Source organism: Cetorhinus maximus, chromosome 10 (assembly GCF_964194155.1).
Source record: "Cetorhinus maximus chromosome 10, sCetMax3.hap1.1, whole genome shotgun sequence".
Taxonomy (NCBI): Eukaryota; Metazoa; Chordata; class Chondrichthyes; order Lamniformes; family Cetorhinidae; genus Cetorhinus; species Cetorhinus maximus.
Window position 1 is genome coordinate 113,488,742 of NC_135888.1, and position 15,215 is coordinate 113,503,956.

Genomic DNA, 15,215 nt, shown 5'->3' on the forward strand with positions numbered 1-15,215 from the left:
CAGCAGCTCTGAAACTTTGGCAGCCCCACTAAAAGAGGTGGGCGCTGCTGAGGCAGATCGGGGATTAACAAAGCACTTCAAGATCATGGCTCCCTTGGAGCCGTAAGTGAAAAATTTAAAATCAGAGGGCCAATCAGGCAGGTCCCTCCAGATGGCCCATTGGTGCAGCCTTCCCTGCCCACAGTCCCCTCTTTGGGCCATGCAGCCTCCAGCTCTAAAGGCTTCCTGGAGGCTGTGAGGGAGGCCATCTCCAGGAAGTTGGCGGCCTCTCGATGGGGTGGGGCTTGGGAAAATTGGCCTTAATAGGAGCTTAAATTATTTCAATTGGCTGCCTACCTCCATTCAGCGAGCAGCTGATCCACATCGAGTCCCGCCACTGGGTAACCTCCCTGACGGTGGAACTACATTGGAAAGCTGCCCCAATGCAGCTCCCCAGGCCCCCAGCCCACCTCCCCGAAGCTTGGGAAAATTCTGCCTATTGTTTCTGGCAGGAATAGAGAATATTGCTGAGCCATTGAGAGTCCTCATTGTTTTTTACATTGATCGTCAAGGTGATACCTAGAGGTCAAAATTTTTCACCAAGTTGCATGAATAAATGTGTGAAACAGTGCTTTACTCTTGTTTTCCCTGGCTCCTGACTATGAAGGATATAAGCACTTTTTTTATATTGCGCAAAGACTGGAACAGCTACAGGCTATCACAATGAATCTTGCAACATTTAAAATTTATCAGTCAGACATAATTTTTGTAGCTTTGAAATTTACTATTATTTGTTCCTTAGTGCACATGAGGGATGAGTGGGATCAGCTCTTCATCCTATTCATAGTCAATGGAGAAAAATAATTGCATGTTATTTTAAATTTGTTAATGACATAGTTTCCACAAATGTAAGGTGCATGATCTTTAAAATGATTAATACTGTCACTTGAAACACTCTGCAATGTATATGCAAATACCAGATAGCTGTGGAGTTTGGATTTGATGTAATTCTACAAGATCTGTATGATGCAAATGTGACGTTGCAATTTTAGTTCTAAAATTATTTTGTAGGTCTTAAACTTTGGGTCATGGTGACTTCAGTTGGAATGGTTATATTCTATTTTTTTATGTCAATAACAGTTTTTAATCACCCTGCATGCATTGTTGCTTCTCAGCCTTTAGTGGGAAGGCTGTTTTGACAAACTAGGTCTGTGTCTTGAAGATACTTAAAATGATAGTTAAACATTATTAAAGTTCCTACTTAATCATTAACTGAAAATCCAAAGAAGGGATTTTTGTTCTTAAATTAAACATATTAAATTAAAAATAATGTCATCAATTGATCCATTCTAAATCAAATCTTTTATACTAATATAAGTTTCGATGTGATATCAGTGTCGACTGGTCTGCTGCATAAATTTAAAGCAAGATAAAACATGACCTCCAGAATTTAAGCGTGAGAGATGGAACTACAAACACAGAAAAAAGAATTTCAATTAACATAAATTAAGCAATGAAGAGTTCAAATAGAGCCAGCCATTAAGGAGTTAAAGTGCATGCAAAATTTGTCCTGAACAATCTCAGTTTCAAAACGATGGTTCCACCTTGTTGCAAAACAAATAATGTGTGGAAAGACACTGTCTGTGCACATTCTTCAGCTTAATTCACATAATACAGCCAGTAGATCACATTGAAGAATCCAAAAACAAGGGGAAATATCATCCGTGACCATTTATCAATGGCATTCACATCAGTCAAATCAGGGATGTTAATTTTCAGCTGGGAAGCACGCCTCCGTAGCCTGCTCTTCTTTTGGGCCACGTGTCTTTCCAAGGCACTCCTTCCGAAGTTGTGCCTGGACAATCCTGCCTTTCTATACTGAATGCCGGAGCTGTCATATGGCATCATGGTGCTTCTGGGATCAGCGATACCCATTGTGATCTCAGCAGCACTCATTTCATTCTTAATCTCAAGTGTGCTCAGGAGAATGTTTTCATGTGGATCCATCTAAAAAGGAAAAGGAATGACAACTCTGAGATAGGAAAATGATATTTTTATACATTTTTCAAAAAAAAGCTTTCCTGAAATTTGACAATGTGTTTGAATTGGTTGAGGATTTATCCCTACAGGTTTAACCAGGCTCCAAACGTAATATTGTTAAGAAATCTCACGTGCTGTGATTTAAGGTTAGTCTTGGACCTGAACCAGTTTTATCATATTATTACTGCCCTGTCAGACAGCTGAGCTGACTACCTAGAAGTTGGAAATCATCTGTCGAGCAGTGAAAGCACATTTTCAGAAGAAGTACTGAAAGCACCAACTTCTCACCTATGCATGTGTGGAGCTCTTCAGTTCCAGTGTTCACAGCATTTGCAGCCTGTCGATTTCACTGAAGAAGCATTCCCAGCTGTACATTCACCTAGTTGAATCTGAGTTGTTGACAGCTCAGGAAATAGTTGTGCTGGCTGTTAAAGCCAGAATGGCTGGTTAAAACAGCAATTAATGATCTATTTGCTTATACCAATTACTTATCCGGCAACTCCAAGGGAGTTCCCTGTTTGCCTAAAAACCTGCCTGGGAAAACATGGATGTGGATGAAATGATTTCAGAATGCTGACCTGATGAATGCGTTTAAGGGAATTAATTTCTGCAGGCAGTAAAGCCCATCTCCTTTCACCTGTTAAAATTCCCCCAACAAAATCTTCCTACTTGTCATGCAACTGGTTGACAAGGTGCACACTGCGATAGACAGAAAGTGAGAATATAGACAAACTCAGAGAGAAAGGCAAATAGATAAAGAAAAAAGCAAAAGAGAGAAAAAGATTAGCTAGCAAAGATAGGGCAGATTCTAGTTGAGGCAGCTAATGTTTTATTTGGGCAGAAATTTCCCCTTGTCAGGGGGGTTGTGCGGGGGCAGGCGCGAACCCGGTCGGTGCCCCTGATTGGGGTTGCACCGCCATTTTACGTGGGTGGGCTAATTAAGGCCCGCCCAGTGTGATGCTTGCCCGGAAGCGCTGAGCGCTCCCTGTGCGCGAGCGGGGGGAATTCCCTGAGTCGGGGCCTGCACTCTTTCGCGCGCATGCACTGGCTAAGGCAAATGAGTGCAGAAATCTCCCTGAGGCACAGAGGTGCCGCAGGGAGATTTATTTAAGTTTTAAACATCTAAATAAAGAAATTAAAAACTTTTAAAACATGTCCCCTCATGTGACAGTGTCACATGAATTTTTTTGAAAATTTTTATTGAATTCTGAAACACTTTGTGAAACCTCATCCCAACCGTGGATAAGGTTCCATGAAAAATGCAAAGGTCGCCTGAGCTCTTCGCCTGCCCGCCAACCTTAAGGATGGACAACTCATTTAATTATTTCAATTAGTTTTTAACAGATCTTAATAGGCCTTTGACAGTTTGGCGGGCACGCAGCCGACTTGGCTGCCTGTCCGCTGAACTGAAAATCTAAATGACGCGCGGTGACGTCGGGACACCTGCCCGAGCAGGCCCCGCCCCCACTCGCCGACCCGAAAATTCTACCCTTTGTGTTTATTTAGCTGGTGGCCATTAGTAGCAGCAGCATATGTAACCACAATCTGCACCCAATGGCCCAGCATATCCCACACGCTACCATTATCAAGCCAAAGGGCCAACATTGGTTTACATGCATGTTAGACAGCGGAAGCAACATGCAACAGACAGGACAAAGCGGATCAAATCAAAGCCCTGCAGACCAGCCAGATTCAACTGTGAACAGTGGTTCATAATTAAACAACTAACTGGAGGAGGTGGTTTCACAAGCATACACATCCTCAATAAATAGGGAGCCCAGCATGTCAGAGCAGAAGACAAGGCTGAAATATTTGCAACCATCTTCAGCCAGAAGTGCCGAGCTGATCCATCTTGGCCTCCTCATGAGATCTCCAGTATCACACATGCCAGTCTTTAGCCAATTCGATTCACTCCACATGTTCAAGAAACAGCTGAAGGCACTGGCTAAGGCAAAGGCTATGTCAGCTGCAGTACTATGTCAGCTGCAATATGTCAGCTGCAGTACTGAAGACCTGTAGTCCAGGACTAATTGCGTTTATAGCCAGCTATTCCAATACAACTACAACATTGGCAACTACCTGACAGTGTGGAAAATTGCTCAGGTATGTACTATCTACAAATAGGAGGACAAATCCAATCTGGCCAATTACTGTCCCATCAGGCTACTCTCAATCATCAGCAAAGCCATGAAAGTTTTCGTTGACAGTAGTATCAAGCGGCACTTATTCAACAATGACCTGCTCACTGATGCAAATTTGGTCCAAACCTGAATAATGGAGTTGAACTCCAGAGGTGAGGTGAGAGTGACTGCCTTTGACAACAAGACAGCATTTGATCAAGTCTGGCATCAAGGAGCCCTAGCAAAATTTAAGCCTGTGAGAATCAAGGGGAAAAGTCTCCACTGCTTAGAGTCATATCTAGCACAAAGAAACATAGTTGTGGTTTTTGGAGGTCAAATATCTCAGCCCCAGGAAATTGCTGGAGTTCCTCAGGGTAGTGTCCTAGGGTCAACCATTTTCAGCTGCTTCATCAATGATGTTCCCTGTAACATAAGTCAGAAGTGGAAATGTTTGCTGATGATTGCAGTGTTCAGTACGATTGGCAGCTTCTCAGATACTGAAGCAGTCCATGCTTGCATACAGCAAGACCTGGACAACATTCAAGTTTTAGCTGGTAAGTGGCAAGCAACATTTGCGCCACACAGGTGTCAAGCAATGACCATGTCCAACAAGAAAGAATCAATCCATCTCACCTTGACAGTCATTGGCATTATCACATGCTATTGCGATGGCCTGACATGTCAGGATTTTGTTTTCAACTGGTAGATGGCAAAGGAATGCTTGGCTAAGGAATTATTTTATTCACCTTCTTCTGCAAAAGTTCAATCCTGAATGACTACAGGGAGGTGGAACAGAATTTATACTATTATAAAATTTTCCTCATTCCTCCCTTTGTAACAGCTGGGAAAATATTGCTGAGCCACCTACTGATACACCACAGTAAGCATTCTAGTCAATGGCATTAATCTAAAGCCCTCTTAAATACTTCAACCTAACACCCTCTTTCAAAAAAACTACCTTGGCTTCTGCTCTTATCTTCTCATTGTTGGCTTTTGCTGCTTTCTCTGCAATCTTCTTTTGACGCTGTGGCCCTCTTCCAAAAAAGATGTAGTTAACCAGGGCATACTCCAGTAGGGCCAAGAATACAAACACAAAGCAGCACATCAAGTACATATCAATAGCTTTAACATAGGGAATCTTTGGAAGGGTCTCCCGCAGATGGGTGTTGATTGTGGTCATCGTAAGTACCGTAGTAATACCTGAAAAGGATTATGTAATGACCTTGAATGTATGCTCATCAACATTTATACACTAACATTTTCATATTAGATATTACCATTTATAATGCTAGAAAACGAAGAATAAAATAATCTAAGCTATTTTAGAAAGCTATAAACAATATTTGTTTTCAAGGACTGTAAAGAAATAGTTTCAGTAATGTATCAAAAAGATAATAACAAAGTTTTTATGGCATTAAATCCAATATGAACTCTACTCCGCATGGCAACTTTTCCAAATAGTTGCATTATATCAGTCAAAAATCTAATCACTATCAGTAGGTAGTCTAACATGAATTTATTGGAACACATTGGTAATCTATTGATATCCTGTGTCTATGGGAAATGGAAATCACCAAATGGATATTTCAATGGGTATATAAGTGAATTTAAAGTAGTTTCAATAATAACATAATTACTGCAAGACTGAAAGAGCACCTGACGTAAATTCACCAGTATGATTATTGCAAGATGATGCAACTGATATTTGAAACAATTCGGGGTACCTATATCTAAAATTTTATCTTGAGTAATGTCCTAACCAAATGATAAATTATTTGACCAAACATCCTGATCATCATGTTCAATGTTAGTACCAAAATTAAATGTTACGCAATGCAACTGCCTTCTGATTAAGAAAGAACTATTATATGATAGTCAGGGTTCCCTGTGTGCCTTAAGTGCTTGGAATTTAAGAAAGAAAATGTATCTTGGGTTGAATGTAAATGGAACAATTAAATAAGTATTTTCTAAATATTAGTGGTTCATTGACAAGTGAATAAAATGATCCAAGATCTAACAAAGAGAGTAGATAGGGAGAAACTGTTCCCACTCATGAAAGGGCCGAGAACGAGAAGGTACAGTTTTAAAGTAATTGGTAAAAAAAGCAATAAGCAACACAAGGAAAAACTTTTTCACGCAGTCACTGGTTAAGGTCTGGAATGTACTGCCTATGAGTGTGGTAGAAGCAGGTTCAATTGAAGCATTAAAAGGGGAATTAGACTATTATCTGAAAAAGAAGAATGTTCAGGATTATGAGGAGAAAGTGGGATAATAGCACTAAGTGAATTGCTTATTTGGAGCACTGGTGCAGACACAATGGGCCGAATGGCCTCCTTCTGCAGTGTATTGATTTTGTGATAGATCATGATTTTGTGCCTAAATGAATTAACCAATAACAATTTACAAAAATAAATAACTCCACATGATCTTCTAGTTCTTGCACTGAGTAGGCTACACCCAAAGTTGCCATGATAGGAATCCAGTTGAGACCTTTCTAAAGGTGCCAAACTTGAGTACATTAATTGACCTTGGAGGCGATTGATTACCTTCTCTAACTGCAGTGGCTCTAAGTGGGAACCAAAAACTTTATTAAAGTTTTTCTTCTGTCTATTTAGGCCTTGGGAAGGTTCTGATTTGCTTCAGAAAACTGGATTAGTCCTGGACAAGCCATTATTTTTCACGTCTGTCTCGAGTACTACAAGAATCACTATAGCCACTAATGTGTTGAAAGGATTAAGCTGGCATCTTGTCAGAGTATCCTGAAACCTGACTATTAAGTATGAAAGTACTGTATAGCATTTAGGCAGTAAAAATCTTACATTTTCTGATCAGGTTGTTGAATAACATGATCACAAGTAACACAAGTGGTTAAAAATCTCATTCAGAAAACTACCTGGCATTGGTCCCAAATTGAAAAGATACTCTAAAATGACTTAACCTTGCAGTAAGTCTGTGAAAAATTCTCATTAGATGGTTAAAATATTTAAACATTCCATCTGAGTGCATACATAGAATGTAAAATGGATATGCTTCACAGCAGATTGTTATTACAAGAGCTAATTCTAGAGCATTTAGCGATCTGGGTTAGGTATAGTGATCATACAGAAATAAATGGTTTTTAGGTTCAGCCAGTGATAAGTTGTCAATGTTTCCAGATCGTGGTTTGCATGATTAGAGATCTTGATTATTGCTTCTCAAAATTATTTCCTGAGTGTAACATACTATATAGAGGAATGAAAGAAATTGTAGTTTGTACAAGGAATAAATAACAGGAAGTATGCTAACCTGCAGATATTTAAAAAGTCATACCTAAAGCAACTCGTGCAGCAGATGCATCATAATTAATCCAGAAAGACACCCATGAGAGGATGGTGATCAAGATGGAGGGCATGTATGTTTGTAGGATGAAGTAACCAATATTTCTTTTAAGCTTGAAACTGAGGGAAAGCCTGGGGTAAGAACCTGGAAAGCAATATTGTACAAATATGTTAAGTTCTGGCAGTGAATTTAATATTAAGTCTGTGATAAGTGCATAGCATTTGATTCCCAACAAGCAAAACAAAACATACATTTCAAACTCCTCGATGTTCTTAAAGCTTCCCAAATTGTAAACCACATGAGTCATCAGGTATTTCTCCAAATGATGAATACCTGAGTGCATGGTTCCCATTAAAATTTCATTGTTGCACATGGCCATTTTTGTCAATGCTGTCTGTTTAATTTTGTTTTAGCAGGAACATTGCCTGAGTGACATTTTGAAAGTTAATATTCTTATTAAGATGATAAATACCAAGACTGAAGCTCCAACATTTAATAGGCAACATTTACAGCTAGAACTTAGCGCTGCAATGGCCTCACTCCATTTTATGCTACATATGTTTTCATGTTTAATAATTTTTATCTTTTGATCAAAAAAGGGTGTAGGAATAAGTCCAGAGCTACAGGCAAATCAGTTTAACCTTGGTGGTGGGAAAGCTTTCAGAAATTATGGGCAATATTTTCCCCCCATTGTGGGGGGGGACGTGCGGGACCAGGAGCGGGCGGGCGGGTTCTCAATCGGCGCCCCCCAGTTGGGGCCGTGCCGCCATTTTACGTGGGCGGGCCAATTAAGGCCCGTCCAGCGTGACGTCCGCCAGGAAGCGGGCTGTGCGGGCTGGGGGGTGGGGTTGGGGGGAGTGTGAGGGGGGATTCCCTGAGCCGGGAATGCATTCTTTTGCACATGCACGCAAAAGAGCACACAGATCCCCCTGAGGCAAAGTGCTGCCTCAGGGAGATCGGCTCAGGTTTGAAACATTAAATAAAGATGAGAAAAAAATTTCATGCCATGTCCCCTCATCTGACACTGTTACATGAGTTGGGACATGTCCATAACTTTTATTTTAAAATATTCTGAAATTTTTAAATCCCTCATGATACCTTATCCTGCCCGTAGATGAGGTTTCATGTTTTTTCAGAAGCACGCCAGGGCTCCCAGCCTGCCCGCCCACCTTACGGGTGGATGGGCAGATCCATTAATGATTTCAATTACTTCTTTAATGGCCTTAATAGGCGGTTGACAGGTCGGCGGGCGTGCAGCCGAGTTGGCTGCGCGACCGCCGACCTGAAAATGTAAGTGACATGGGGCGACATTGGGATGCCTGCCCGATGTCATCCCATGTCATTTTACACATCAGCGAGTGGGCCCCGCCCCCCACTCACCGAACGTAAGATACAGCCCTATAATTCAGGACCAAATTAACAGTCACTTGGACAAATGTTGATTAAGGAAAGCCAGCATAGATTTGCTAAAGACAAATCATGTTTTAACTAACCTGATTGAGTTTTTTGATGAGGTAATGCAGAGGGTTGATGAGGGTAATGTTCTTGATGTGATGCAAATGGACTTCGAAAAGGCATTTGTTGAAGTGCCACATAGCATGCTTGTCAGCAAAGTTAAAGCCCGTGGAATAAAAGGAACAGTGGCAACATAGATACGAAGTGACAGGAAACAGAGAGCAGTGGTTTTTCAGACTGAAAGGATTCCTCAGAGTTCAGAACTAGGACCACTACTTTTCTTGACCTGTTATTAATGGCCTAGACTTGAATGTACAGGACACAATTTCAAAATTTGTAAATGGCACAAAACTTGGAAGTATTGTGAACTGTGAGGAGGATAGTAATAAACTTTGAGAGGACTGGTGAAATGGGTGGACATGTGGCAGATGAAATTGAATACAGAGAAGTGTGAAGTAATATATTTTGGTAGGAAGGCAATATAAAATAAAGGGGTATAGGAGCAGAAGGACTTGGGTTGCATAGGCACAAATTGTTGAATGTGACAGGGCAGGTAGAAAAAGTGTTTAATACAGCAGATGAGATCCTGGGTTTTATAGAGGCACATGGTACAAGAACAAGGCAGTTATGACAAATCTTTTATAAAACACTGGCTTGGCATCAACTGAAGTATTGTGTACAATTCTGGGCACCACACTTTAGGGAGGATGTGAAGGCATCAGAGAGGATGCAGAAAAGGTTTATGAGAATGGTTCCAGGGATGAGGGAGTTCAGTTACATGGAGAGATTGGAGAAGGTTGGGACTATTCTCCTTAGAGAAGAGAAGATTGAGAGGAAATTTGGGTCAAAAGTATGAGGGATCTGGACAGAATAGATAGCAAAAAACTCCCATTGGTGAAAGGATCAAAAATCAGAAGACACAAATTTAAGATGATTGGCAAAAGAACCAAAGGCATTGTGAGGAAAAACTTCTTCATGCAGAGTGTGGTTAGGATCTGGAATGCATTACCTGACAGTGTGGTTGAGATAGATTCAATCTTGGCTTTCAAAAGAGAACCAATAACCTATCTGAAGAGAAAAAGCTTGCAAGGCTATGGGGAAACATCAGGGGAGTGGGACTAGCAGAGTTGCCTCCTTCTATGTTATAACCATAATATGGGGCAGAATGATGCTGTTGGTGTGCTGGGGTGGGCCTGACACGCAAAATGATGTGTGATGATGTTGGGCATGCGTCCCAATGTCATCGCGCATCATTTTGATATTTCATTTGGCAGGCGCTTGCCAGAGGCGGCTGCACACCTGCCGAACTGTCAGCGGCCTATTAAGTGCATTAAAAAAGCAACTAAAGTTGTTAACAACGCTGCCTATCCATCCAAGCGGCCTTCGCGTTTTTTGGGAAACCTATCCACGGGCAGGAAGCTTGTATAAAATAAATAAATAAAATTTGTTGACTTCACAAACATGTCCCAGCTCATGTGACACTGTCACATGAGAGGACATATTTAAATAATTTTTTACTTTATTATTTAAAAACTTCTATTATCTACTTAATCTCCCTGAGGCATGGAAAGAGCGCAGGCCCCGACTCTCCCTCCTCCCCCTGCCTGCAAAGGTAGCACTGAGCGCTGCCGGCCGTGCATTATGCTGGGCGGGCCTTCATTGGCCCACCCACGTAAAATGGCAGCATGCAGCCGATGGCGGGCGGCAATTGGCTCCCTTCCTGTTCCCGCCCAGCCCGCGACATAGATAAGATTCTCCCCATGATTTTGTTTTGCCAGTAATTACTATTAGAATGTCCCATAACTGTTACGCATAATCTTTTTGATGCGCAATTAAACTTAAAATTAGTATTAAGGAACAGACCAGACTTGTGGCACAGTGGTAGCATCCCTGCTTCTGGGCCAGAAGCTCTGGGTTCAAGTCCCACTTCAGGACTTGATGACCATGGAAGGTGTACTCATAATGTGGCCAAACAGGTTGATTGTCAGCCTATGAATCCTTCCAATATGCCTAATGGTAGGCAGTAAGAGCAGGAGAGTTTCCTGGTCAGCCATACTGCACAAGGCAATGGCAAACCGCTGCAGTACTTTGCCAAGTATAATCCTGGACCAATCCAATGGAAGTCCATGTTTGCCAATGCATTCTTAGGGCATGGTACCTGAAGGAGGATTAAGGAACAATAAATTATAATAGTGTTTTAATGAAGTAAAATGTTCCAAGATGCTTCACAGAAGCATTATCAAACAAAATTTGACACCAAGCCATATAATAAGATATTAGGACAGACGGCTAGAAACTTAGTCAAAGTGGTAGGTTTTAAGGGGTGTATTAAAGGAGGAGCAAGAGGTAGAGAAGTGGACAAGTTTAAGGAGGGAATTGCAGAGCTTTTGGCCGAGGCAGCTGAAGGCATGATTACCGATGGGACAGTGAATAAATTTGGGGATAAGCATGAGGCCAGTACTAGAGGACTAGAGTCAAAATTCCACAGCGTGCAGGGAAATTCAAATTTCCAAGTTTCCTGACAAAAATTCTTTCCCCTGCCCTACGCAGCATTGCCATGTCAAGTTTCAGCGTAATATTGTAGACAGTAATTCATAGCCAACTATACGTTGAGAAATACATGGTAAAGTATTACTATGCCTGCAAGCTATAATAGACCTGGTATTGTGTAGCAAGATGGGATTAATTAATGATCTCATTGTGAAGCCGCTCCTCGGTAGCAGCAACCATAATACGATTGAATTTTACATTCAGTTTGAAGGAGATTGGAGTAGGTCCAGGACTAGGTTTTTAAACCTATATAAGGACAATTATGAGGGCATGAAAGTGAATTGGGGAATTAGGTTAAGGGTTAGGTCAACAGAGATGCAGTGGCAAACATTTAAGGGGACACTTCAGAAAACACAGAATAGATGCATTCCATCAAGTAAGAAAAAGTTGAAGGGATGGACACACCATCCATGGTTAACTAGAAAGATTAAGGATAGTATCAAACTTTGTTAAAAAAGTATATAATTGTACAAAGATAGGTGGAAAGCCAGAAGATTGGACAGAACATAAAGAACAGCAAAAGATGACTAAGAGATTAATAAGGAGGGAAAAATTAGAGTATGAGTGAAAGCTAGCCAGAAATATAAAAACAGATAGTAAGAGTTTCTATAAAAATTTAAAAACGAAACAAGTTAACAAGGTGAGTGTTGGTCTGAAAGAAAGTGAACCTAGAGAATTGATAATAGAAAACAAGGAAATGGCAGATGAATTGAACAGGTATTTTGCATCAGTCTTCACTATAGAGGATACAAGTAACATCCCAGAAGCTGCTATAAATCAGGAAATGGAAGGGAGGGAGGAACTGAGGAAAATTACAGTCACCAGAGAAGTGGTACTGAGTAAATTATTGGAGCTATGGGCTGACAAGTGCCTGGGTCCTGATGGACTTCACCCTAGGATCTTAAAAGAAGTGGCTAGCGAGATAGTTGATTCATTGGTTGAGTGTTCCAAAACTCCCTAGATTCGGGGAAGGTCTCATTAGATTGGAAGATAGCAAATGTAACTCCACTATTCAAAAAGGGAGGGAGACAGAAAATGGGAAACTACAGGCCAGTTAGCTTAACATCTGTCATAGGTAAAATGTTAGAAGCTATTAAAGAAGCTATAGCAGAGCACTTGGATAAGTTCAAGGTAATCAGGCAGAGTCAACATGGTTTTGTGAAAGTGAAATCATGTTTAACCAACTTATTGGAGTTCTTTGAGGAAGTAACATGCACTGTGGGATAAAGGGGAACTGGTGGATACTAAGATTTCCAGGAAGCATCTAATAAAGTGCCACATCAAAGGTTATTGCAGAAAATAAAAGCTCATGTTATAGGTGATAACATATTGGCATGGATAGATGATTGCCTGGCCAACAGGAAGCAGATTGTAGGCATAAATGGGTCTTTTTTCAGGTTGGCAAGATGTAATGAGTGGTGTGTCACAGGGATCAGTGCTAGGACATCAACTGTTCACAATTTATATAACTTACTTGGATGAAGTGATGGATGGGATGGTTGCCAAATTTGCTGATGCCACAAACATAGGTAGGAAAGAAAGTAAGTTGTGAAGAGGACATAAAGAGGCTACCAAAAGATATAGATAGGTTAAGTGAGTGGGCAAAGATCTGGCAAATGGAATATAATGTGGGAAAATGTGAAATTGTCCATTTTTGCAGGAAGAACAAAAGAGAAGCATATTATCTAAATGGTGAGAGATTGCAGAGCTCTGAGATGCAGAGGGATGTGGGCGTCTTAGTGCATGAATCACGAAAGGCTATTATGCAGGTACAGCAAGTAATTAGAAAAGCTAATAGAATGTTATCATTTATTGTGAGGGGAATTAAATACAAAAGTAGCGAGGTTATGCTTCAGTTATACAGAGCACTAGTGAGACCACATCTGGAGTACTATGTACAGTATTGGCCACCTGATTTAAGGAAGGATGGAAATGCATTGCAAGCAGTTCAGAGGTTTACCAGACTAATACCTGGAATGGGTGTGTTGTCTTATCAGGAAAGGTTGGAAAGGCTAGGCTTGTATCTGCTGCAGTTTAGAAGAGAGGTGACTTGATTGAAACATATAAGATCCTGAGGGGTTTTGACAGGGTGGATGTGGATAGGATGTTTCCTCTTGTGGAAGAATCTAGAACTAGGGATCACTGTTTAAAAATAAGGGCCACCCATTTAAAACAGAGATGAGGAAAATTTTTTTCTCTCAGAGGGTCGTGAGTCTTTGGAACGCTCTTCCTGAAAATGTGGTGTAAGCAGAGTCTTTGAATATTTTCAAGGCAAAAGTGGATATATTCTTTGGTAAGCAAGGGGGTGATAGGCTATTTCGGGTAGGCGGGATGCAGATTTGAGGTTACTATCAGATCAGCAATGATCTGATTCAATGGCGGAGCAGGTTCGAGGGGCCAAATGGCCTACTCCTGTTCCTTGTTCGTATCCACCTGCTCCATTCCACTAAATAGAGTAAGTGGAGGGTAGAAAGAGGGAAAAGGAATAATTGGAAACTTGAATGGTCTCTTATTGAATGCTTTTTCTAAAAAATGAGATTCTCAGACAAGTCGCGATTACTGATGAAACTTAACAACGAATTGCTGAACAGTGCCCTAGAATCACCATCATGCAAGATTAATTTAGACAGGAAAGTTTTGGAGATAAAATGACTAGGGTGTTGCATGAAATAATTTTACAATGTTGAGACACCAATAAACTAGAAAAAAAAGCATAAAGCTAGTTTCTATGTCTGATTGAATAGATAACATTTACATACAGTTTGATAGGAAAGTAGGCCTGGAATGCATTATTGTCATGAAAATGTAATAATTTTCATAATATTATTGTAATTTATTGTAAAGGTAGGTTAATGGTGGTGTTTGGATTAGGTGTGTGTAGGTGTGTGTGTGGGTTTCAACTGAATTACAGACAGCTGGTCTGGGTGCTTTGATGTTTCAAAAGGGAAACGGGGTTTGAAATGCTAAGTACGTAAGCATAGCTAAAGTTTTAGAATGTGAGGTGTGGAGAACATTTGCATTTTTAGATAAATCAGAGTCATGAATTTCAAAGAGATGGTAAGGTGTTACCATCAGCCAACAGAGGCTAAGCCAAACAAAGTATTTATATTTCCCAAAGATTACTGATAATATGAGTGCTATAAAAGACATATATTATGGAAAAAGTAAAGTTGCAAAAACCATAAGACCATAAGACATAGGAGCAGGAGTAGGCCATTTGGCCCATCAAGTCTGCTCCGCCATTCAATGAGATCATGGCTGATCTGATAATCCTCAACTCCACTTTCTTGCCTTTTCCCCATAACCCTCAATTCCCTTACTGATTAAAAATCTGTTGATCTCAGCCTCTCTCTGTCTTAAATGGGCATCCCCTTACTCTGAGATTGTGCCCGCTGGTCCTAGACTCTCCCACAAAGGGGAAACAACCTCTCAGCATCTACCTCAGTCAAACCCTGGAAGAATCTTACATGTTTCAATAAGGTCGCCTCTCATTCTTCTAAACTCCAATGAGTACAGGTTCAGCCTACTCAACCTGTCTTCATAAGAAAATCCCTCCATTATCAGGATCAACCTAGTGAACCTTCTCTGGACTGCCTCCAATGCCAGTATATCTTTCCTTAGATAAGGGGACCAAAACGGTTCACAGCATTCTAGGAGTGGTTGAAAGACATATTGGAACAATGGGATTTACATTAAAAAAGGGGAAACATGTATAAAGGAGATGAGGGTATGTGTAAGGAGTGGACGTTCTAA

General features: G+C 40.8%; 1 protein-coding gene across 1 annotated transcript in view; it reads right to left on the bottom strand.

Annotated features, from left to right (window-relative positions):
* Positions 1-753: 753 nt before the first annotated feature.
* LOC144685954 (gamma-aminobutyric acid receptor subunit beta-2) overlaps positions 754-15,215 on the bottom strand; it is a 401,666-nt gene continuing 387,204 nt past the window's right edge. The window contains exons 7-9 of the mRNA XM_078551016.1: positions 7,449-7,601; positions 5,098-5,339; positions 754-1,986 (exon numbers count right to left, since the gene is read on the bottom strand). Of these exons, the coding sequence (XP_078407142.1) occupies positions 1,639-1,986; positions 5,098-5,339; positions 7,449-7,601 (743 nt within the window). The 3' untranslated portion in view covers positions 754-1,638. The remainder of the gene's footprint in view (positions 1,987-5,097; positions 5,340-7,448; positions 7,602-15,215) is intronic.